General features: G+C 46.6%; 2 protein-coding genes across 2 annotated transcripts; one reads left to right on the plus strand and one right to left on the minus strand.

The window, feature by feature from the left end:
* Positions 1 to 2131: 2131 nt before the first annotated feature.
* LOC135397507 (uncharacterized) lies at positions 2132 to 4231 on the plus strand. Its single transcript, XM_064629111.1, has 3 exons — positions 2132 to 2284; positions 2399 to 2479; positions 2921 to 4231. The coding sequence occupies exons 1-3, from the start codon at positions 2132 to 2134 to the stop codon at positions 4229 to 4231; spliced, it is 1545 nt and encodes a 514-aa protein (XP_064485181.1).
* Positions 4232 to 4424: 193 nt separating this feature from the next.
* Positions 4425 to 6460, minus strand: LOC135397666 (uncharacterized). Its single transcript, XM_064629275.1, has 2 exons — positions 6308 to 6460; positions 4425 to 5627 (listed from the first exon to the last, which is right to left on the minus strand). Exon 2 carries the CDS (start codon positions 5500 to 5502, stop codon positions 4474 to 4476), a length of 1029 nt encoding a protein of 342 aa, XP_064485345.1. The 5' UTR covers positions 5503 to 5627; positions 6308 to 6460; the 3' UTR covers positions 4425 to 4473.
* Positions 6461 to 24845: the final 18385 nt, after the last annotated feature.

A 24845-nucleotide genomic window follows, 5' to 3' on the forward strand; every position in this document is an offset into this window, starting at 1 on the left:
CGATATCATTCGAGATTATGGTTGGCCAGCAGCGTGCTATGCGATGAAGTTCATTTCTAAGAGCTTTCAGACATATATCGGCACAGTTCCCTTAGAAGTCGGCCCAGGACGCACATTCCCCCAGGGCGTGAGTCGTGACGTTGCCCACATACGTGAGGCCGACAACGGCAAGCCCTATCACCACCACCACCACCACCATTTCTAAGAGTGTAGGAGCGTGCTATGTGGTGGAAGTTCATTTTTAAGTGTGCAGGAGCCTTTTATGCAGTGAAGTTCTGTTTTTAGAGTGTAGGAAAACAGGTGGAACGAGAAGAGAGAAAGCGAAAATATAGGTGCGCTCAAAAGGCAGAGGGTGGTGATAGTGGTGCTGTTGTGTTCGCATGCCAATGTTGGACTAAAAACAGAGCTCCACGGCCCATTAAGCTCAATACCATTCAAACTGATATCGCTTCATCCACTGATCTGCTGAGAACGAAGAGCGTACGCCCCTTTTCGTAACACCCTCTGCACGTATACGGTGTGTTAGAACTAGGGCTCGGGATCTAACACGTTTTTCCGACTTTCGTTTAAAATGTTTCCGTTTAAACGTTTTATACGAAGTTTACATTCACGTATAGTCTGGAAAACGTTTCCTTGTGAAACGTTTAAACGTTTTGTTTAATGCGAAACGTTTAAACGTTTTGTTAATGCGAAACGTTTTGTTAATGCGAAACGTTTAAACGTGTCGTTAATGTGAAACGTTTAAGCGTTTTGGTAAAATGAAGCGGTTGAACGTTAAGCGGTTATGTCAAGGTGAAGCGTTTAAACGTCTTGTTAATACGAAACGCAACGCCTTTCGAAACGGATAGCTATTTAAGCAACCTCTTAACTTTATTATTGGGAAACATGGACGCGCCAAGCATTACGGGGACAGAGGCAGAAGTTGTCCCCGTTATGCCTGGCGCGTCCATGGTTCCCATCAGTAATTACCAACTACGCCAGTTTCTCACTGTCTTATAAGTATCTTATTACTTCAGTTCATATTTGGCTTTTAAGCTACCCTATCAGTGTTCATTTTCGTCGTACATTTCATTATGAACCGACGTGTTTCACTACAGTTTTAAACATGCCGAGCTCGTAACGTCGGTGATGACGTTTGAATCTTTTGGGTAGTTTGGTTTGGTAGGTGGGGTGGTTGGGTTGGGGGGGGGGGGTAGGTTTGGGTTGGTAGGTGGGTTTTTGGGTAGTTTATTTACTAGGAATTCCGCATTTACCTTCTTTACGCGAGTAGTATTTTGGTGAAAAGACCAACGCGGAAGATTGTCACCTTGAGTGACTACTTTATCATGAAGCATGTAACCTGCTCTTTCCTACTGGTTCCCGCTATTGCACTCTAAAACCAGAACATTTGCCAATTACGCGTTAAGAACCAATAACGATCCCGAATGATGAATCCCGAATGCGCCAGAGTGGGAAAAAAGGGATGAGCACGACTTTTGTGGCATGATGCGCTGACGCGAATTCCCACAAAGAGCCGTACACCTCCCGTTATGAACAAATTGGGATGGAGAAAAGGATAACACCCAGAATTGTAATTCTGCCGGACGATGTCGATGAGATAAAGCTCCGTTTTTGGATTGTCAGAGATCCCAATGCCATGAGTGCACGCCGAGCGGCGTTTGGTGTACGCTGCGAACGGGGTCATGGCAACGCTCTATTATCCACCAAGAAACATAATAAAATGCGCCCTGCGCTGTGACTGTTCTTTATTAAACATAAGACGGTCACAAATGAGCGGGACAAAGTAACATGCCACTTTAACGATGCCCTGCACTGTCTTTCAAGGAAAGTAAGCTGTAGCGTTTAGAGGAGGAAAGAAAACGATTATATATGTATAGACCAGGATTTCGTACTCTCGTCTTTCGAGGCCGCATAATCTCCGACCCAGACGCGTAAAAGCGAGGGGGCTGCGGTTTGTGAAGGCGCGGAGTTGGGAAACGTTTTGTGTCCATCGGTTGTTCTACGGTGGGTCTTTTATGAAGCTTATCGCGACATGCCTGTACCGCTTCGGAGTGTGTATAAAAGTTATTCATCCGGGAAACACTGTAATGTTGTTGGCTGCAAGAACAACCAACGAAAACGGAAGATAATCATGGAAACTCCGTGTGCTGAACACGGATCCCTTCGCAGCGAATGCCGCTGTGGTGTTTACAGCTTACACAAGTTCCCCTGTGATCCCGATCTTCGGCTGCAGTGGACGGCATCGATTCGAAGGAAGGACTTCGTCGTGACGAAGAATTCAAGGGTAAGCAACTTGTCTGAGCCAAGAAGTGTTTGAGCTTTGTAGCATTGATAAACGATTGAAAACGGTTTGCGCACCGTGCAATGCTGTTTTCCTTTTTTTCTTTTGTCAATCTAGGTATGCTCCGTGCATTTCGTCGATGGCCGGCCCACAAAGCTCAATCCAACGCCTATGCTGTCCATGGGATACCAGAAAAAGGCAATTATTCTTCGGTTCACACTAGTAGTTGAGAGCCATCCAGTGTGAGCTGCAACAGACGTGGAACTGAAGCAAACTGTGTTTGTCTGTTGCAGTTTTGCGATAGGCTAAACCTTGTGCAGGGTGTTTTAACTATGGTAACACAGCGCTTCACAAATAGAGCAATAAAAGCTAAACCAGCTCTGCTTTTGTGCTGCTTGAGTTACAAATAGGTGCTACGTAACAGGTAGCACCTGTGTCTAACCTCAAGTAGCATAGATATAGCCTCCAGTTTTCCCTTACCGTCCTCTTTGTGAAGCGCCCTGTTCCCGATAATTAAAAACACCCTGTACAGTCTAACGTTAAGCTTAACGAGCCAAATTGCATGATGTATATTTTGCTTCCTTGTTCTTTTTGTTGAGAGGTGACCACTATGTGTAACCGAACTGCCCACTTTTGCAGGTTACGCAGGGTCGAAGGGAGATAACGAAGCACCCATTGCCAAGCTCTTCAAGGTGCGTGGATGGAGAAAATGACAGCATCGTTGAAGTAGGCAGAAGTGACACCGAATACAAACAGCCTGAAGCAATGCAGCTCGGTGAAGAAACGAACGTGAAGCTCAGTATCATCACGTTAGTGGAAGCAGCACACAACCTGGAGAAGTTTCGCGCTCCTGCATCGCAGTGCCTTGCTACAACGGTGCCAGTAGCACAAGACACACCTCTGGCATCGCACAAAGCTGTGCAGACAATGGACCCAATGGACTCTGTTCGAATAGATCATTCGTATCACAAGAAAGGCATCGAGATGACCTCAGTTGAAACTCAAACCGTGGCATCATCCGTGTCTGTTTACCAAGGACTAACAGAGTCTGACTGTCACTTCTACACGGGCATCAGTTTGGAGGCTTTTACAAACCTTGTGACAGCAGTGGAATCTTTACATCATCCGCCATGCTCAATGTGCACTGCAGATCAGGTGCTGCTGACCCTCATGAGGCTACGCCTTGGCCTCCTATATGATGACTTGGCACGGCGTTTCAGCATTTCCCGACCTCAGTGTGGAAAGATATTCCGCTACATGGTTGTTGTTCTTGGACGGATCCTCAGCGAGGTCATTGTGTGGTTACCGAGAGAGACCATACAAGCAAACATGCCTGTTCAATTCATTGAAGGCGGCTACCAGGGCACTACATGCATTATTGATTGTAGCGAGGTCTACATGCAGAGACCGAAAGTTTTATATTCTAGAGGACAGACATTCAGTCATTATAAGCATTGCAATACCATGAAGTTCCTAATTGCTGTTGCACCAGACGGATACATAATGTTTGCGTCAGGGGCCTATGGAGGGCGTGCATCCGACAAATTTATTGTTGAGGATTCTGACTTTTGTGCCTACTTGTCGCCCTATGACGAGATCATGGCTGACAGGGGATTTGGCTTAACGGAAGACATGAAAGTCAAGGGAGTGAAGTTGAACGTTCCAGCATTTTGTCGTGGAAAGAGCCAATTCTCTGAAGAGGAGGCGACACGATCTCGACGGATTTCGACGTTGAGGATTCATGTGGAACGGGCCATAAATCGAATCAAAACGTACAGAATCTTTAAGCAGCCCTTACCGATACACCACAAGAAGCTGATGAACAGCATTCTCATGGCATGTGCAGGACTTTGCAACCTCAAGGGGCCTTTAATCGCTGACCGGCATGCACCTGAAGAGGAAGAAGAAAGAAGTGGGGACGAGCTTGAGGAGGACATGTGTTTATTCTAAATGTGTGGGACAATTTTATTGTTTGTTTTAGATGATTATGCTGCCTCAATTTCGTGTCTAGTTTTCTTGATGTTGCCATGCATACAACAGCTCTTTCCTGCATAGCACACGACATCATGACCACAACTGCTAGTTGACTAGAAGTTTTACGAAAATAAATATCAGGTTTCACTTTCGAAGTATGGGCCCGCATAATCCCTCTAGCGCTACACACACACACATAGTGATGCAAGAGATTTCAGCTAATTGTCCAAAAGCCTATTTTGCTGTTCCTTCAGAGCAATATAATCTTGAGAAAGAAGTAACTTTCCTTCATGCACAGCACTTGTGAGTCGTGGCAGAAAATTGTGAAAATAAAAGCTTATAAGTCTATGAATATGTTCACATATAAATGAAGCATCATAGAGGACATCAACAAGCACGTTTGCTGCTGCAGACCACACAAAGAAGTAGCAGTGACTTTTTTCAGTACAGAACATTGCAAATTGTACTTGGAAGTAATACCCATTCTTCCCATTTTTTGCCAAATAGTATCTGCCCTCTTCACTTTCTTTCACATCATAATTTGTCGTCCTGATGAGCTCCATGCAGTTCTCTGTCAGAGGGCACTTGATCTCCAAGATGCTGTGATCCCCAACAAGCCCATCTGGGCTCGCAGAAAGGAAGTGATGCGTTTCGCTTACCACTGCACCACAGGTTGTTACATGCTTGCCCGTGCGTGCCTCAAACGCAGCTCTTGCCCGATGCTCACAACGTAGCCCATGCTGTGTAGCTCGGTTGCCACTAAAGCGCGGAAATAGAACACTGTTCAAGAAACTGTCTGGTGACGTTGTACTTCGTTTTGGCACTTTAGCAATCACAGAAGATGTTAAGCGGAGCTTCCTGCTGGTGTTCCAGAGCTCGCTGTCCTGACACGCTGTTAGCTGCGCCAGCTTCTTCCTAAAAGGTTCTGGCGTATGTACCCACTTGAGATAAAAGTCCCTGCAGGGCAGACATGAAAGGTCCTGCTCGCCTTTGTGTGAGCCATGCTCAAGGAGAACCAAATTTTGATTTGGACGTTGAAAGGGACGATGCGTTGCTGCATGCACACATTTACGCACATTTGCATTCACTTCTGCATGTAGAAGGCTTCCTTTTGTAGACAAGAGCGGTGACACAAGAGACGATTTCATATGGCTCACAAATTCTGCGTGCGTCTTGAACTTTTTAAAAGCAATCTTCTCAGATGCTGACATTGGTTTCCCCATTTCCTTTTCTAGTTTAAAGGTCATGTCCTGTATGAGACCAGGCACCACGTTCCTTTTCGTGCCTTGATTCCATGTTGCACTAGCGTCTGTACACACTTTGCCTGTGAGGCCGTGGCGATTCGCGAACTCCACCTTCCAAAGGATGGCACCTGTGAAGTAAAAGCACCATGTAAATAATCCCACATTTGCTGGTTGTCTATTACTGGCAATGTCAGTTACGAATCAAGCTCAAGGCCTTTGAAAATATTGGAAATAATTATAGGCACACATATCCGCCGTGCATGTAGCAGTGTTGGTGTAGTGTCTGCTGTACTGTATGTGGCACCCCTATCTGTAACTCGGAGTTCATGCCTTCATGCTTCCCTACAGTCCCTGGGAAGTGTGTGGCTGAGAAGGGTGCAGCATACATGAGCGTGAGGCCCTACTGCACCTGTTCACTGCAAAGGGCCCTCCTTTGACGGAACGGTCAGCAGGGATAAGGGCAGAAACCCAAGGTACAGACATGTGTTGAGCACAGTGCCGCTGCACATCAGACTAACGAATACGTCATGAGCCTTACGTAATGACCATTGATGCGAGGAAGAATGAGCTGGTGGCATTCCTAGATAAGGTTTAAAGAATTGCTCCCCATACCTATGTGGCTACACACTCGTGTTTTGCCAACCTTGCAAGTGCACGATCCTGTGTGTATTCTGCAGTCAGTCCCAATGCAAGCCCATGGTTCGTGGGGCTTGCTGCTCTCGGACTGTGATGGTGTAACAGTGCCTCTTATGAAGCACACATTTGTGGATGGGTGGTGTACAAGAAGTGTGCCAACCTTTCCACTCACAAGGTAATTGTATGCTTCCAAACTTTTTAAGGCCTGCACGTCCTCAAGGTCACAAGCCTTAGTCTTCAGCAGATAATACGTGATATGGTTTTCTTGTAATGGGGGCCACATTTTCATGTCATCCTTCCATTCACTGTCCGGGATCGTAGACGGGTGCGGAAACGTCCATTCCCCTGTAAGAAAAAAAGTTATTCAACAGTACTTTCACAAGACAAGTTTACCGCGGTAAACCCATACCCTACGCTATCAATGAGGCTACTTCTGATACGATATCACGAAATGTAAATATGCCGCTTTTTATGCACATTGTGACATTCGCAGCGGTGGTCGTACAATGGAATGAATATTAGCGTTCATCCTTACGCACATTGAGTGTTTCTCCTCCTCCTTTTTCGGACACGTTAACTGAACATGGCTGTGGAACTTCCAACTGACAACACAGAATGACGAGCAACAACATTCAGCTCACAACAGACAACGTGTAAAGTAACCTGACGCCGCCAAAACAGCACTATCATACCGTTTAATTTTGCGTGACAAGGACGATCATGCTTGTCGAACCAGCCACCAGCATCCGTTATACCTTTCCCAGTTTCACAATGTGCGAGTAGCTTGTCACTTGACTGAACACAAAAACATCGGCGCAGAAACACTTACTACACACAAAAGTTACACTTACCAACGGTCAGACCTTGTGATGAATCTTCCATCTCCGACGCCAAAACGTGCAAAAGCAGTAAAGGTAGCTGACAAAAGAATGAACAACCTGCACACGCGAAAAGAACCTGTTGAAGAAACAGCGCACATGTGCCAGCGAGGAAGGCCGCTCAGCTGTTCACAAAACCGCAGCCCCCAGGTTTTCAAACGCTTGGTGGCGCCACCATCAACGTCAAGATGGCGAAATGCGCGAACGCGCGGAAATCCTGGTCTATACGTGCCGCTGTACGTTTATGCGAACGAAAATGTTTAAACGTATTCTGGGAAAACGTTTAAAGGAGTACAGAGGGCCATCCAAAAAAATTTCAGATTAAGACATCTGATGAAAGTGTATGTGTCATTATACCGAATAGCGCGAAAGGTTTTGATGTGTGCAATTTGTTTCCCAGAAAAAAACTCACATAAACATAGCTCCGCGCGTTCACCCTCAACTCGCCACTCCAGCTATAACGAGGATGAGGAGGTATGATGGCACGTCACCGATGACGGCATAAGGAGACTCGTTCTGGTTTGCCGGTCAGTGGGGGTCAGCGCCTTTTCCCTTTGCCGCCGTAAACCTGTTTTGCCAGTTTTCCCTGAGAATTGGGGATAGAACATTACGGCCGAAGCATTACCGAGCAAGGAGAAAGGCTTTATCAGAACCCCGAACAGCCGAGTAGCAGACGACAGCGGAGTAGCAGACAACATTTCTCTAGGCCAATCAGCGAGCGCGTTCTCCTTATAGCGTCAGCGCGAGGTTCCAGGCAGATCACAGGCTGGTACTGCTCTTCACCACCGTTGCGCACGGTCGCTTTTTGCGGCGTATTTTAAATTCAATTTCTGCTATAATTATGACTCTGTGGTGTAAATTACTTCGCATTGTGCATCTTAATGGCCTACTTAACAGTTTTATTGGAAGAAAACTGGGTGTTAAAAATGACTTCTGTTGAACGTATACCTAACAGAACACATTAAACGTGTTTTAAGAAAACGTTTAATCTGTGAAACGTGTTACAAAACGCGTTTCTTAAAAAAACGTTTAAACGTTTTGACGTTTAAACGTTTAACATAGAGCTCTAGTTAAAACCTCCTCGGCTAACGATAGCATTCGCAATGCTGGTTGACCATGAATGAGCTATGCGTTGGAGTTCTGTTTTAGGACATCTTCAGCAAGCGGCCTACTCTGTACTCTCCACATCTGACAATCTGACTCCACATACCGTAAGTAAGTATTATCTGAAAAAAAAAAAAAAAGACAGGAAAGAAAACAGTCTTGGAGCAGGGTGGCTGCCACTGCAGGCGCTTGCAGCTCCATGTCATTCGGTTTAGATTCTGTCTCACAAACGCAACGAAGTTGTTAAAAGCGGTAGTGTGTGCCGCTAGCCTTTAGGAAGGCACAAAGTGCCTTCAGAGCTTTAACTACTTGGTCCTGTGTAGGCCATCTCCTCATCACTTCACAAAATGAGAAAGGCCTTTGGTCGAGGGCATGGAGGTTTTGTTTCAGTCTTGCTCTTGCTGGCTTGTAGTCTGGGCACTGCGTTACAACGTGAAGTGTGTCCCCTGGCACCTTGCATCTGCTGCAGAGGTTCGAGGCCACCATGCCTAATTTAATACCGTGTATACCACATACCGTGTATTTTCCGGTGTACATTCCCTAGAGTATTTCAGCGGAAGGTGCGCAAAACGTCATGGGTATCTGCTGCCACGTGAGCGTTCGTGCTCACAATCACGACCTACTAGGTTATAACGACCATGTCATAATCAGCAACCCCTATGAGGAGCCCGTCCGCAGGATCCGCTAGGGGCGCTACTCATCGGCACGCCACGATTGGACGATGGAAATTTGCATTCTGAACGCACACAAGCGTATGTACGACGACCATAGCAGACGACAGCAATAGCTCCTATGAAAACGCGTAGAATGATGATGATAATCAACCTCAGAATGAAACATCTGTGGAACGTCTACCGCTTGTACAGAAATACTAAGGTCAGCTGAAGTATTGTAGAAGTTGACGAAGCAATAACTGGGACGGTGACAAGCGCCACCGCTACCTTCCAAAAATGCGGCGCTGGGAAGGGGTGCCTACGACATGGTCGTTATAATCTAGTAGGTCGTGCTCACAATAGGTTCCGTAGCAGACGACAGGGCCGATTGTGTCGTCTGCTACGTGCACAGGACGCCACACCCGATATTCCGACGACATGCGAATGATAAGCATAAGAGGCGGCGGAACCTTCCCACCTGAGCAGTTTTTCTCTTTTCTTATACTGAAATATTCCGTTGTGATGTCACTCTCGTGAAGGTGGTGGTGGTGGTGGTGAAGAAAACTGCTCGCCGTGGTTGGCCACGCTGGAAGCGGGCAGCGTCACGACTAAGACGCAGAAAAAAAAATAATGATAATAAAGAAGAAACCTACACTACACTATAAGCGCGATATAAGCCGCATTTCCTTTAGGAAGGCGACCAGAGCAGCAGTCCGGCGTCGTCGCTCGCCGGGCGAGTTGCCACCAAAGATGATGTCACATGTAGACATGCTGGGGTCAGTGTTGAGCAGCCGTCTGCGTGCTTCGTTGTAGGTGGGACATTCGAGCAGGATGTGACTTATGGTTTCCGAATTTGAAGAGCACTGTCGACATAGTGGTGTCGATGTAAGTCCGAACCGATGAAGCCAGCTGTGCGTGAAGGCGGATCCTGTGCGGATTCGGTGAAGGACAGTGGCAGTGGCTCTGCTGCAGGTGCATGACAACAGAGGGGGGCGGGCGTGGGATATTGCACGTCTGGTGGCTGAACTGGATGACTGTATAAGGGATCTGGCGGTTTTCCGGCGGCATTCTTGCGGGATAGAAAAGGGCTTTGAGGGTAGAGAGTGAGCTGCCCTGGCAAGTTTATCAGCGTGTTCATTGCCTGGGAGGAAAACGTGTGCAGGAATCCATTGTAGGGTAATGTTTATTCCTTGCTTCTGGGCAAGCTCTAACGCACGTCGGGTGCTCTTCACCAGTACTGATTGATTGTCAACATCCGATAACTTATGAAGTGCAGCTGAGGAATCGGTTAGTATGACCACTTGATTAAGCTTATGAAGAGACGAAGGGATGGACGTGTAGGATGGCATATAGTTCAGCAGAAGTAGATGAGATGGTGTGGGAGTCAAGTCTTGAAGACCACTGCAGGTTGCTAGAAGGAACAAAGTAGGCGCTGGAGGCAGAGTCTTAATATACCGAGCCGTCGGTATAGGTGAGACTGTGACAGCTGTGGTGATTAAAAACGTGGTTAAAGGGACTATGAAACGATTTTTTTCTTCGTTTCGTTCGAAAGAAGACATTTTTCTGAGTCTAGAACCGAAATTTTACTTTCGTCGCGCGAGCGGATTTCTCGGGAGCGAATTTAAACGGAGCGGCGAAGGGAGGACAGCTGGCGCCGCGCCGTGACGAGCTGCCGAGCGGAGACACAACGGGTAACTTGACGCGACCACGGCCGGCTCAGCAACACGTCATCGTGACGTGTTGCCGAGCCGAGGAATCCCGCCAGGAGCATGCGCCGTAGGATCCCTCGTATGCGTTCATCGGGAGTGGAAATCTCCATGACAGCAGCTTTTGCGCGATCGGCAGATTTCGGCAGTGGCGGCAGCCACAGCGCGAGCTCGCGGCATTACTTGCCATTGTGCAACACCGGTGACGTAACGGGGAACCGAAGAGCGGTCCGTACAGTTACACCATCGGCAGGGAAATATGCGCGGGAGAGGAGGAACGCGGAAGAGACATTTCCAGCGCGCGCTCCTCGCAGAGTGGAGCGATTTCGTCCTGAAAAATTTGTGGCATATTAGTTTCTCTGCGGGAAGAACAGTTTCCATCGAAAAAAAGTATGGGGGTTCGGGAAATTTCATAGTCCCTTTAAGGGCCTTGTGACGTGAGACGACTGCTGGCGCATGCTTTTTTTCCTTGAATGCCCCGTATGGTGGTAACTGTGGCAGGGAAGAAATCTCTCCAGGGCGGTGAAGGCGAGTTTTCAGAGTCTTGGGGAGGTTGCAGTTTGAAATTTTTTCTGAGGTAGAACTTACACAGTTTTCCGATGTTCGTGTTGAAGCAGCTTTTGACGTGATTTATGACAGAAGTGGCTGACTGAGTGAGCCGAAGCCTGTCGAGAACTTCATAGAGGCATCTCTCGGCGTGAATGCGTACTGGCCATTCTTCTGCTTCTAGTAAGGTTTCCTCGATGTCAGACGCCCGCAGAAGACCCAGAGCGATGCGTAGGCCAGTTCGATGAAGTCGTTCTAGGCGCTGCCAGTTGGTGGGAGAGGGATCAATGAAGGAAAGAGTGTAGTTCATGCGGCTTAGTTTGAGCGCTTTGTATAGCGCGTGGATATACGGACTGCGTCATTCCATGTCTGGTCTAATGAGGGCACCAATCACGACCGCGCTTTCGGCGGCCGTGGCTGCTGATACGAGCCACCATCAGCCGCAAGGGCAGCCACTTCTAGTCACAGAAAGCCGTCTGCGCAGAACGGCTGACACAAACGACATATTGGTGGTACTATACCAACGCCACCTGGATACAAAAAGCCAACTTACTGCAGCCTCTCTCTCCTTCGTTCACGTGCACGCATACAGCCGTGAAATCGTCTGCTTCAGCTATTCGACGGAGACGATTTCACAGCAGTGTGTGTCCACGTGACGAAGGAGTGAGAGGAGGCATTAAGCAGGCTTTCTGTATCCGGGTGGCGTTGGTATAGTACCACCAATATTGTTACCGAGGGAACACTTTCACAGATCCCCTTTCAATTCATCAAGAGTTCTTTGGATGCACCGTTTTTCGGTGAAAGAATCTCCCTCACCGTGACTTCTCCCTGTCCCCTTCAAGTAATGGAGTAGTACATCGATGGCATTTCCTTTCCAGCACTGAAAAAGTTATTGAAGTTATTACTACTACTAAGTTAAAGTTATTACTAATTAAATTACTGATAAATTATTATTAATTAAATTAAAGTTATAAAAGTTATTATATTATTAATATTAAAAGTTATTATTAAAGTTATTATAAAGTTATTATTACTGTCCTAAGGACAGAGTACGTTGTGCAGTGCGTCGCGGGCCATCAGTGTATTTATTCTACGGTCATTTAAACTATTATCCAGTTAGACCCTGCATGATTCTTTTTTACACCTCTCCGGGTCTTCTTGGGGGTCGTGTTTTTCTACTTTCTTTTCTATTCACGTGGTCCGGAGTAGCCTGACCCGACTTTGTCGGGTCTTACATCTTTTTTTTTTCTTTCGATCAGTCAATAAATAAATAAAAGATATAAAAACTAGTTATAAGTACGAAGACTGATCATAAACTATATCAATCACTTTATTTATTTTCATTTACTCATATAGTGCATACAATTAACGTAGAACTGAAGCAACCAGAGGGAAAATTCTTTTCTTTCAATTCAATTCTTTTATTCATTTTTTCGGGGAACTATATACTCTGTGAAGTGGGAAAATGTCAGGACACACACCCGTGCGAGTACGCGTGCTAAACACAGGAAGCCTGCATCTCCCTATGCTTCCCTCTGTGACAGTCCTGCAGTATGCATTTCACGATGAAGGAGACGGTATGGCAGTGTGTGTGTGACATCGATTTCTGTTTTCGACCTGGCAATACCTGTTCTGAAACAGTTCCCTTCGAAGTCGGCCCAGGACGCATATTCCCCAGGGCGTTAGTCGTGACGTTGCCCACCTCTGTGAGGCCGACAATGGCGTGCCCTTGTAGAGGACGGTGGTCTTCCCCTACATGAGCCCCGACCGGCGATGATGGTATGCCACGGAGAGGCGATGACGGTGGCCTATCTCCATGGCCGCGCCGGTGGAACTGAGAGGCGGGTGCTCCACGCGCGTGGCCATCGTTGTCGTCGTTGTCGTCGTCCAGCGTCCGTTACACCCTTTCTCTGCCACCACCGCAACCTTGTGGCACTTATGCAGTTAAGTTAATTGTCACTGTTAATTGCAACGTCTTTATGTCACGTAGTTCTCTGCATTCATTCGTACATACTGCGAAGCAAGTAATGTATGACGTGCCGTATATAAAGACCAGCGACAACGAAGTAATAGGCACGGTGTTTCCCGCAGCACAATTATGGCGGGCTAGCACAATATTCGTCCTGCAAACAAGTTCTCCTTTCTTTTTGCCGCAATGTATACTCATGGAGCTCCACTGAAGTAGATGTCTTCCATGTTTCGCATTGTTTGTTAGTTACGCAGCGGTTAGGAATTCGGTATTCCGTGTAAAACTCCGACCTTCGAAAACTGCGGTCGATTCTGAAACAATTCCCCAGCTGTTCAGCAGTGTTAGTTCCTCTTACGGATTTGCGATGGATTTAAAAGGGATTCGATTTGGCGCGCTGAAAAATAAATCCGCATTTAAAGCGGCTTGATTTACTCGAATAAATTTAAATCCTAAATCCGGACTTGATTTGGATTTGATCCAGCGTCTTCTGCAAAATGCGGATACGATTTAAATTCCATTTGTCTCCTCGAATCCCCAACACTGCTCGTAGTGTTGTCGTCGTCTTCGTTACGGTCGCCGCTTTCTCGTACGATCCGTCTCGCATCTCCGACCGTACGTGTATGTAACACAAGAACAATTTCGCATCTGATAGTTACGCAGGAATATCGCGCTGAAGTGTGAATTTCGTGACAATGTCCGCGTGTATGAGACGAAAATACGATCAAAAACAAAACGTGCCCTGCACGAAAGAGCAGACACAAAGATGCCACCCACTGCTGGAGAACATTCTAGATTTCATAAACAGGAAGCTGCTCGAGCTAACAGGGAGTAGAGAATTTTCGCTAGTTACTCACAAAGAACTTGACTGAGTGGTACCATCTACATCAAACACAAGCCCCGTACTTTCTCTTTGACCAACCCTGTGAACATGGCTGACCTCTGCCGCGATGATCTGCAAGACACGAGCGCCGATAATGCCTACACATCCACCCTTGAAATCTTACACAAGACGCTCCCGCCCCACCCCCGAACATGTATACGGACGGCGTTGCTGTTATGGAGGCCTGGAAGCGCAACTCGGGGTCTTCTTGACAGTGGCTTTTAAAATACGCCTCCTTGCACCCGAGGGCGCAACTGGAGCGAACAAAAGGGGGAATGCAGCCGTCATTATCAGCCCGTTTTCCTTCCACCCATCTTCCCTCCGTCCACCCTAACAATCAGGAGGCGAGGAACAAAGGGATGCGCCGCTCCGGCCTCGACAACACAAGAAACCTCCCCGCTCTTCCTCCGCCCCGCACACACACATGCTGTGTCCCTCTGAGAGGACAGATCTGGAAGATGGCGGTTGCAAAACGGGAGCGTGTGATATATAGAGCGACATATGCGGCCTTCGAAAGCAAACGAGAATGACAGTCGTGGAAGATGATGTGCGAGATATTTTAACTGGTTTCGATTTGGAGCTTTCAATGGAATGATACGTAAAAGTCGTTATATATTACGTACGAAAGTTCAAATTCAGCTTCCAGCACCGTGTGTGGGAGATTACTGGTAGACGTTAAAGAACCCCGGGTGGTCGAAATGGTCCGTGGGCCCGTGGCACATGCAGCATATCGCCGTTACCGAATAACATACTCCTAGCCTACCACCATCCCGAATGACATCAATCTCTCTCCAAATTTGTTGAAACATTAGTTGAAAACGGGAGGCGTACGTCTTTTTGTGACGCTTACGCAGTTATGTTAATCGTCACGAAAAGATGTATATGCCACGCTCTCTCCTCAAACCAGAAGCGTCAACTGTATCATTCGGCGAAACGGCCACAGAGTGTATTATGCGGCGAAGTTTTGTTTCAGAAGAGTGTATAACAAAGAACACACAAAAAACGACACTGAGAATCTCTAAAGATATGTACAAGCTTTCGGGGGGTAAACCACACTTTATAAGGTGCACAAAGTACCTGGACCTTTTGTACGCGAGAGCTTGTGCATAATTGGTTCTTTAGAAAGCTTCAGTGCCATTTTTCGAATGTTCTACAGCTATCTAGGACTTACTTACATCTTACTTAGGACTTACTTACTTACATCTAGGACATACTAGGACTAGGCCATCCCGGAACAAACCCGTAACATCGCCATGGTCGTTCGTATTATCAACTCCGCCGTATAACACATTCCTTAGTCAACCATCATCGCGAACGGCATTGTTCTCTCCCCTGATTTGTTGAAAACAGGAGGCGTACGCTTTTTTGTGACACTCGTGCAGTTATGTTAACAGTCACAATATGACGTATCCAACGCTATGGAAATCAGAGGAGTCAACTGTATCATTCGGCACAATGGCTAGATTTCAGCCTGTTATGTGGTGTTAAGTGATGAAGGTGTACTTCAAGAGTGCACATTGCACGAGGGAGATTCGACACGTAAATCACAACAATGTACTGAATGTATTTTAAAATCATGCTTAGCTCGTATTACTTCGCCGCTTCGGCTAATTACTGGCTGACGACTTACAAATGAGAAAAAAAACCTTTCAGAAGAAAAAAACAAAGCAAACGCGAAATGAGTGTTGACCAGTTTCGAACCAACATCGATAGTGAACTTCACACGCAGCACAACATCTTGATCAAGATGTTGCGCTGCTTGGGTTATTACGGTGACCCCTTTAGCACCTTATGCATGCGCGTTCCTGCTTCGCCTACGTACTATGGAGGCCATTATTAAAGCCAAGTAGATGATGTGTACGCGTAAAAATGGCACCAGTACACAGAAGGGAAGAAGGGGTGGGCGGGAAATGGTGGGGGGTATCGATTTCATTTGAAGCCCTGCTGTCTGCCCAGCTCAGAGCTGCTGAAGAACCGTGCAGCTGCAGGCAAATCGATAAACAGCTGTTTATTTATTTACGCTCCCCTCCCCTCCCCTGGGGCTTTTCGCTCCCTTCATCGCACGCTTCCCAATTAGAGCGGCGGCGGTGAAACGTACGGGATCACCTTTCGCGCTGTGCACATTCCTTCCCCCCTTCCCCTTCTATTCCTCCTTTGGCCGCTTTCCTATATATCTTTATATATATATTGCAGGTTGATGGCATTGCCTCGATGAGGCGGCGGCGCCGACCGATGATGCTCGGCTAAAAATATGGGAACGGATAAGACGTTGGGGTTGGACTGTTTTTTGTTGTTGTTTTTTTTTCACTACTTTTGCTTTCTTTTGCGGAAAGACAAACAAAACGACGAGATGCTTCTCTCGCTCTCTCTCTTTTGTGTGTGTGTGTGTGTGGCATTATGTAAACAACAATCAGGGTCATGATGACTGAATGTTGTTTACATAACGCGCCGCATAAAAAAGACCCCATCCCTTCCTGGTGTTTCTCTTTACAAGATCGTGTAAAACAGAGCTTCACTGCATAACGCGCTTAGAGCCAACCATCCTCCAGAATGACAGCGTTCTCTCCACCCATTCGTTGAAAATGGCAGCTGTACGCCCTTTTTTGACCCTTACGCAGTTACACGCTAAAAACAGACCTTCACCGCATGGCACGCTGTGCGTGAAGCATTGCCGCGAGTGATGGGGTACCAGATTCAAAGAGAGAGGGGAGCGTACCCCTTTTTGTGTCAATCTGGATATATGATAATTTGACACAAAAAGGCTTACGCCTCCCTCTCTCTTCGAATCAGAAGCGATAATCTTATCATTCGTGGCCATGGTTCGCGCACAGCGTGGTATGCCGTGAAGTTCTGTTTTCGGAGTGTAGGTTAATTGTCACGAAACGGCGTACGCCCTCCGTTCTCTACAAACCAAGAGTACTAACTGTATCATTTCGTGCAACTGTTCGCCTTCGTCGTTTTATGTGGCGAAGCTCTCGCTTCGGAGTACACTCTAAAAACAGAGCTTCACCGCATAGCACGTTCCTATCCAACCACCATCCCGAATGACAACGTTCTCTCCCTTGATTTTTATTTATTTTATTTATTTATATACCTTAAGTGCCATTGCTATTGCATTACATAAGGGGGGAAACAATAGGAAAAGGATACATATAAAAAAACACGACAATCACAAGAAAGCACAACCGTAAAGCTGTTACCTACTCTAAGTACAATTTGATGAAAACGGAATGGTGGTACGCCATTTTTGTGGCTATTATAAACCGCATAATGTCACAAAAATGGCGTACGCCCGCCATTTTTAAGAGTGTAGTGACTACATTTCCTACGCACTCTCCAAAGTGCGACGGACTGGTCGAATTATGTGCAGGCCTATCATATTGTTGGTTCCAAGGTCGCGCTGTAGACTGGAAGGTGGTGGGTTCGAATCATACCACCGACTGTGCTGTCTGAGGTTTACCCTGGGTTTTCCGACAGGCTTTCCAGACGGACGTCAGCACACTTCCCGCTGAAATCGGCCCTGCACGCATACTAGCCCTCTGTCTCCCACTCCCTGCAGCTGTCATCTCTCCATCCGTCCACGTCAGTACGCTGCTCATAGCCGCAGTTGCTTCGCGGCGCTAACACAGCACTTCGTATTAACGAAAAAAAATCGTATTGCTGACGCAGAGTAATAAAAACTCGGACCCGTCGATACCGTACTAAAGACGGCATGAAACACAGTTTTTCGTTGAACAAAATAGAAGTGCGCGAACGAGCTGGCGAAGATTCGAAATGTTGGCTCCTCAGGCTGAAGGATATGCTTCCCATCTTGTTTCTTCACGCAAGCTTTCATGAGCTAGGCGTCTTAACTGCGTTAACTGGAATGTGGATGAAAGTGCTCGAGGCTGAAGGCATCGATTCAGGCCGTCTGCTTATAGTCTTGTTTTCTGTCACCACCCTGTGGATTCTGGCAATACCTGTTGCAGATACATTATGAAGTGGGAGTACAAGGCAAGGCTACACAAACAACGTGTATGAACGTGTAACCCTGATCATTCTTTTTCTTCTTATGACGGCAGTGACATCGTCTCAGGCCGAGTTCGGAAATACGTAAGACCCCATGCCACACCATCAATAAATTTGATGATTTGATTGATTGATTGATTGATTGATTGATTGATTTCGTGCTAGAACCGCTCATTTATTATGCTACAGTGTAAGAAAAAAAACGAGTATATTGGGTAGCGGGTAACGAGTATACGAGGTATTGGGTAGTATACTTCTAGACCCTTGGCACTGAAGTGTACTCTACAGCACCGCAACTGGTCCCTAAACTCTGCGTAAACTTTCGTGGGGAAATTTAGTCCGCATTTAGTCAAGGAAGGGACTAGTGCCTGTAGCAACGCATGTGATCTCTAAGAGAACTAAAATTACATTTTTTTTTAAAGTTTGGGATTCGGTACACCACATGCGGGCCATGTGGCTATGGCTTTGGCCCGAGCCCTGCGGGTTCATATACTGTCTCGGTAGTCATACCTACACCTCAATATTTTTCCATCCGTTGTCATCATCATCAGAAGAAATAATCCTAGTTCTCACAATGTGGACAGCCTGATTTGCACCTAGATCAGAATGCATGTCCCGTGCCACACCTACACTCTTAAAACTGAACTTCACCGCATAGCACGCTCCTAGCCAACCATCATCTGGAATGATATCGTTATCTGCCCCGGTTGAAAACTGGAGGCGTACGCCTTTTCTGTGACAATTATGAACAGCATAAGTGTCACAAAAAAGGCGTACGCCTCCCGTTTTCAACAAATCAGGGCAGACAACGATATCATTCCAGATTATGGTTGGCTAGGAGCGTGCTATGCGGTGAAGTTCAGTTTTAAGAGTGTACAACAGCAGTATTGGGCATTGGTGCGCCTGTAAAGCACGCTTCGCCACAACGAAACTCATGTTGAGGCGAAGCTATCTTACAGTTGAGACAAGCTTCTAGTGGCTGAAGATATGTCGGATAAATGCTGTGGAAATGGGGTTCTTTTGCATAGCGCACAGACATTTAGGTTGTCACGACCCCCCTAAGTGTGTCACGTCCTTGCGCCGTACAGAGGAACCCCACTTAGGGCAAAACAGCAAAACGAAGCTGGGACGTGGCACGCCTGATAAAAAAAATACAAAATCATACTTTTACGTGCAGCCAGCATTTATACATACCTGCATGCGGCCTTGGTACATGCGCAGAACGATAAGCTTCGGCTTTTCTATGCATATCCTGCGCGTATATATATATGCGTATGTGCAGAAGATGGGTCGTTTGCAACGTGAACTATTCAATGTAGCTGGTCCCCGAGTAGGCAGACCCGAAACGGCGCTGTGTCTGATAGTTTTTGTACAAAAATTATACACCCTACACACTCGTGGCCACCCTACTATACAGGGTGTACAAAATGCATCATTAAATTGTAATAGAAAACTACGCCACCTAGAATCACACGGTCAAAGGCATTTGTTCTTACTAGGTTTTTGTCACCTCCCGAAGTATGGTATAGCAATTGTTGCGGTGAAGCACCTCATCTCATCGTCATTCATGTAGTTGTTGTTGGGTTTAGCAACATCCTTTCGCCGGACTGAGAGCGAGGGCGCGCAATAAATGGTCGAGCGCTAGGCTGCGGTCGCTCCGAAACGCATGATGTCCAGCTACTTTTTACGATGGGATAACTCCTCATTATCCGTGTATCGTGAACTTGAGTAAATTCGGTACGCGCTTCACATTGGTGTGGTAACAAAAAAAAAAGCGACCTTTACTTGGCAAATTTTCGAGTTCAGTTCGTAAAAACTGACATCTTCACTACCCGCGCTCTAAAACTATGGTCCCTAGAATTTCTAGGGACTATACTCAGACACCACGTTTGCCAGTTTTCCTTCTTCTTTTCCCTTTTTCTCTTTCACCTTTTCAGCAAGGCGCGCGCAAGAAAGCAAAAATCAAGTCGACAAAATGCGAGAGTGCAAGCGAAGCCAAACTCATCAGCGAAAGCAGCGACCGAGTACTTTTCCCCCTTTCCGTCCGACTTGACACTCCACTCTGACTACTTCGCGTTTCCTTTCCTCCTCCGAGCCAAGAAATGAGCCATCAAGGGGTCACTGGCTGTGCTCCATTGAGATGCCAGCTCCGACATGCACGGGGGACAGCTGGGACCTTGGATTCTGTAATTATTCCCACACGACTGTTGGGCTCCTCACTTGCACTGTACACTTTTCTCTCGGCATCTAGGACCACGTAGTATGCGGCGCCCCTTTTGGCCTGTCGTACGAATGGGAGGGGATTTCTGGATCAACGTGGGTTCAATTTAGCGATGTGCTCAAAACTGTTAAAACAGAACTTCACCACATAGCACACTCCTAGCCAAAAACACACTCTTAAAAATGAGGGGGGATGGGTGTAATGGCAGGATCGGCTCGCCATTGTTGGCCACACAGAAGTGGGCGTCGTCACGACTATATAAAAAAAAAGAAAACGGATGGAGGATAGAAGATGAAGGGTGGAGATGCGTACACTCTTAAAAATGGACTTCACCGCATAGCACGCTCCTAGCCAACCATTATCTCGAATGATATCGTTATCTGCCCTGATTTGTTGAAATCACGGGGCGTACGCCTTTTCTGTGACAATTATGAACAGCATAAGTGTCACAGAAATGGCATACGCCCCCCGTTTTCAACAAATCAGTGCAGATAACGATATCATTCGAGATAATGGTTGGCTAGGAGCGTGCTATGAGGTGAAGTTCATTTTTAAGAGTGTAGAGGGTGCATGAGGTCCTCGGGGAGAGCAAAGTGTTAGAGGGGTCGTTGAACAAGACCCGCCTTCTGCAGTAAGAGAATAAGGTTTCTTGCTTTAGCGGAACGTTCGGCAGAAGAACCACCGGGGTAGAGGATGTCCGCTAGCGTGCCCGAGCTGGAGTGAGGGAGATGGGCTTCGCGTGCAAAATGGTATGCTAGGCTGTCTCGCAGGATGTACTCGATCGTTTCCGGTTGTTGACAGTGACCACAGCAGGCGTCACTCCTACAGTTTATTTCGCTTAAACATGGGTTTCGCAACATAGCACGCTCCGAGCCAAACCATCATCCCGAACGACAACGTTCCCGCCCCTGGTTTGTTGAAAACGGGAGGCGGAGCCTATTTTGTAGCATTATGCAATAGACTCCGCCTCCCGCTTTCAACAAATCAGGGGCGAGAACGTTGTCATTCGAGATTATGGTTGGCTAGGAGCGTGCTATGTGTTGAAGCTCATTTTTGAGAGTGCACCATTCCGAATATCATTCTGTGTCCCGATTTGTTTTGAACAGGGGGAGGCGCCTATCTGGGACATGCATAATGCGCCCCAGATATGCGCCTCCTACCATTCTCAACAAATCAGAACACAGAATGACATCATTCGGAATGATGGTTGGCTAGGACCGTGCTATGGGGTGAGGTTCTGTTTTAGCAGGCGAGCCCATTCACCATCACCACCACAACCACCATCTGTTTTAGCAGTGCATTTTCAGACTGCAACCGTCTTCAACAGAACTTCACCACATAGCACGCTGAGTGCGAACTGCACAGAAACATGCCGCTGTCACACCTGATTTGTGGAAAGCGCAGGGCGTACACCTTCTTCTGACAATTACCATAACTGCAAAAATGTCCCAAAGAGACGTAGGCCTCCCAATTTTCAAACAAATCAGGAAACAGGAGGATGTCATTCGTTAGCATCGTTCTCCCTTCTGATTTGCTGAAAACGGAAGGTGTGCGCGGTTTTATGACACTTATGCGGTCACGCTCATTGTCACAGAAAGGTGTACGTCCCGCGCTTTCCACAAATCAGGAATGACAGCGGTGTCCCTCTGTGCAACGGCTGACCTTCAGCACATTATGTGCTTAGACATGCGCTGCGGAAAATACTTCCGGGACATCGAAGCGGACAAAAAGATTTTTCACGAATGGTGTCAGCACAGAACAGCGGACCGTAGCGGTGATTCACGGAAATCTTGCACGTCCATGAACTGCTACAATCATGTCATGATCAAACCAGCCGCATGGCCGAGCGGGTTAAGGCCAGGTATAGCCACAGTTGCTTCGCGGCGATAAAACAGAATTTAAAAAAATATTCATGATCATCACGAATATAATTCATCATCATTATGAACGCGACCAAACCTGGAGTGGCTTCCCCAATGTAGAGTTGGACAAACATCTCCGTATCTTTCTTTCTTAAACTAACCAATGAGATAATCAAATCCTATCTAAAGATACGACGCGATTCGAACACTGCGCGCGGCACCCACCGCCACGGGTTATTGTAACAAGTGACAAACTTTAGTGATAATTGCGGAATTACGATTCTAAACTGCGCAACACGGTGACAACGTCACAGTATATGCAACCTACCAGAATGCATGTGCAGCGCAACCCAACGCTCACACGCGAACGTTTACCAAAAAAAGAACAAAACATACCTAAAGCAGCAGGCGTAAGGTATTTCACGCAGTGGCGGATAATATCTCTCAGATCAATGAAGCACCTAAGAGCTATAAAAGACGGTTAAATGAAGCGAATTATAAGGGGGGAGAAAGAAAGGCCACAATCTGTCTCGGTTCTTGTCTTCCCTCTCCCATGTCTAAAGAGTCAGGTGGTCCGAAAAGATCGTTAAAGATCGTTAATTGATCGGCGATTAAAACCGCATTTAGATCATTGCCAGGGCCCCATCGATCTTGCGGGGTCGCTCTCACGCCTACTCCTTGTGGCGCCATCTTTGGCTAAAGAGTTCAGAGTCCTTTGTCGGCCAATTTTGATGGTCACGCAACCTACCTTTATTCAGTTACTTGTGTGTGTGTGTGTGGCCCTTTCAGGATCACATGTACAGTGTCTCTAAATTAGCTAGAGACTCGTCCTCTAACCAAATTGCTCCACTAACGCTCTGCCCTAAAAGCACTACTGACATTTCGACACTTCGGACTGAATTCGGACATTTCGGACACTTCGGGAATCTAAACTCCTGGGCATTCTCTGATGCGCAACGATTAGTGAAGGAGCTGTTACTTCTGTTTTCTGTACCCCAGCTGTTTTCTTCTGTTTGCTTGAAAGCATTAGGGAATAGCAAGCCCACACCGTGGCGCCCCTTTCCCTTTCCTTCTTACTTTGCATTAAACATATTCCCCCCCCCCCCACTTCGGACTGACTTCGACACACTGACACTTCGGACAACGTATACACTCTTAGAAAAAAGGGTGTAGTAGTTACACCTTTTACGAGGTAATAGTTGTATGTCGCATATGTTGTGCTCAAAAGGTTGCAAAGTTCTATCCTGCTACCTCACTCTCTGCCACGAATGATCATGTTACCGCTTCTGATTCGGTGAGCGAGGGAGGCGTACGCATTTTTGTAGCAATTTGGATATATGATAATTGCTTTTGCCACCTTTCTACACTCTTAATCGGACGCTATGTTGACCTAGGTGGTAATTTTAGAAGTTACCATCTTTTCACACACCTTTTTCTTAGTGTAAGACTTCGGTTCTCACTGTGAGGCTCATCAACCAAATCACCGCAAGCGAGGAAACACCCCAATCATCATCACCTAAATAAAAAATATATATATATTTCTTTCCTTCTTTTTTTTTCTCTCTCTCTCTCGTCTTAAACAGAGCGCGCTCACGTCGTCGCCTTGAACTCTTGAAGGAGGTAAGAACTCCTATCTGCATGTATTTAGTTACAGGTTTAATAGATGTAATATTGTTCTTCTGCGCTTCGTAATTCTATTTACCAATTTATTGTTCAATTCTTCTCTTTCATAACTTGTGCAGCGTTAATACAAAAACGCACTCTCTTTCGTATTCGGGCGAGTAGACGCACCGCCGTCCAGATACCTCTATCCATCGTTACGTCATCTGAAGAATTGTAGCACCCAATCAGACGCCAACGCGGAGGTACACATAACGTTCTGCTTTACCCTCTTCAAGATGATGGTGGTGGTGGTGGTGGTGAAAGGGCTCGCCGTCTCTTCAAGATGAACTTCACTACATGGCACGCTCCTAGCCAACCAGCATCCCGAATGACAACGATCTGGTCTCTGATTTGCTTTAAACGGGAGGCGTAGCCCATTTTGTAGCCGTGCATAATAGATACATAATAGGCTCCGCCTCTCGTTATCAACAAATCATGGGCGAGAACGTTGTCAATCGGGAAGATGGTTTGCTAAGAGCGTGCTACGTATGTGCTGAAGATACGCACCTATCAAATTTACATATACAAAAGGTGTCACAGACAGCACGTTGACATCGCCGTTTGGCTCTCTTGGTACAGTTCATAGGTCCTTTAAAACGGTTATTGTCCCCGTTCTGCTATCTCGCTTTTGCCCGAAATTAACGAGTTAATTAATGAATTTTAGGTAATTACACATCTTTTATAGTTGCACACTTTCTTCACTCTAAAAACAGAGCTTCACCGCATAGCACGCTCTGCGCCAACCATTGCTGAGAATGATAAGGTTGTCGCTTCTGATTCGAGGACAGAGGGGGCGTACGCCTTTTTGTGTCAATTTGGATATATGATAATTGACACACACAAAAAAAGCGTACGTCCTCCTCTCTCTCTTCGAATCAAAAGCGATAACCGTATCGTTCGTGGCCATGGTTGGCACAGAGCGTGCTATGCGTTGAAGCTCTGTTTTTATTTACTTATTTATTTCCACACTGAGTGCCCACAAACAACTGTTATGCCTTTTTCTTTAATCAGTGTTAGCGCTGCGATTCAACTGTGGCGAGCGGCGTACAGATGTGATGCCTGAATTGGCATTAAAAATGTCTAGGTGATTGTTTCTCGTGACGTAAACATTAAAAGTCTCTGCATCCTTGAAATTGGACAGCATTTGTCTAGAAGTGTTCTTTTTAGAGTGTTCGAGATGATGTCCGACTGGCCGTAGAACTCAACTGCGAAAACGACATC

The sequence above is a fragment of the Ornithodoros turicata genome, chromosome 6 (genome assembly GCF_037126465.1).
Source record: "Ornithodoros turicata isolate Travis chromosome 6, ASM3712646v1, whole genome shotgun sequence".
Lineage (NCBI taxonomy): Eukaryota > Metazoa > Arthropoda > Arachnida > Ixodida > Argasidae > Ornithodoros > Ornithodoros turicata.

What these genes read in the sequence shown, in the direction of transcription:
- LOC135397507 (XM_064629111.1), top strand. Translation starts at nt 2,132, where the DNA reads ATGGAAACTCCGTGTGCTGAACACGGATCCCTTCGCAGCGAATGCCGC. An exon ending in TCGTGACGAAGAATTCAAGG is followed by an intron (nt 2,285 to 2,398) that starts GTAAGCAACTTG and finishes TTGTCAATCTAG; the next exon opens with GTATGCTCCGTGCATTTCGT. An exon ending in CCATGGGATACCAGAAAAAG is followed by an intron (nt 2,480 to 2,920) that starts GCAATTATTCTT and finishes CCACTTTTGCAG; the next exon opens with GTTACGCAGGGTCGAAGGGA.
- LOC135397666 (XM_064629275.1), bottom strand. Translation starts at nt 5,502, where the DNA reads ATGACCTTTAAACTAGAAAAGGAAATGGGGAAACCAATGTCAGCATCT.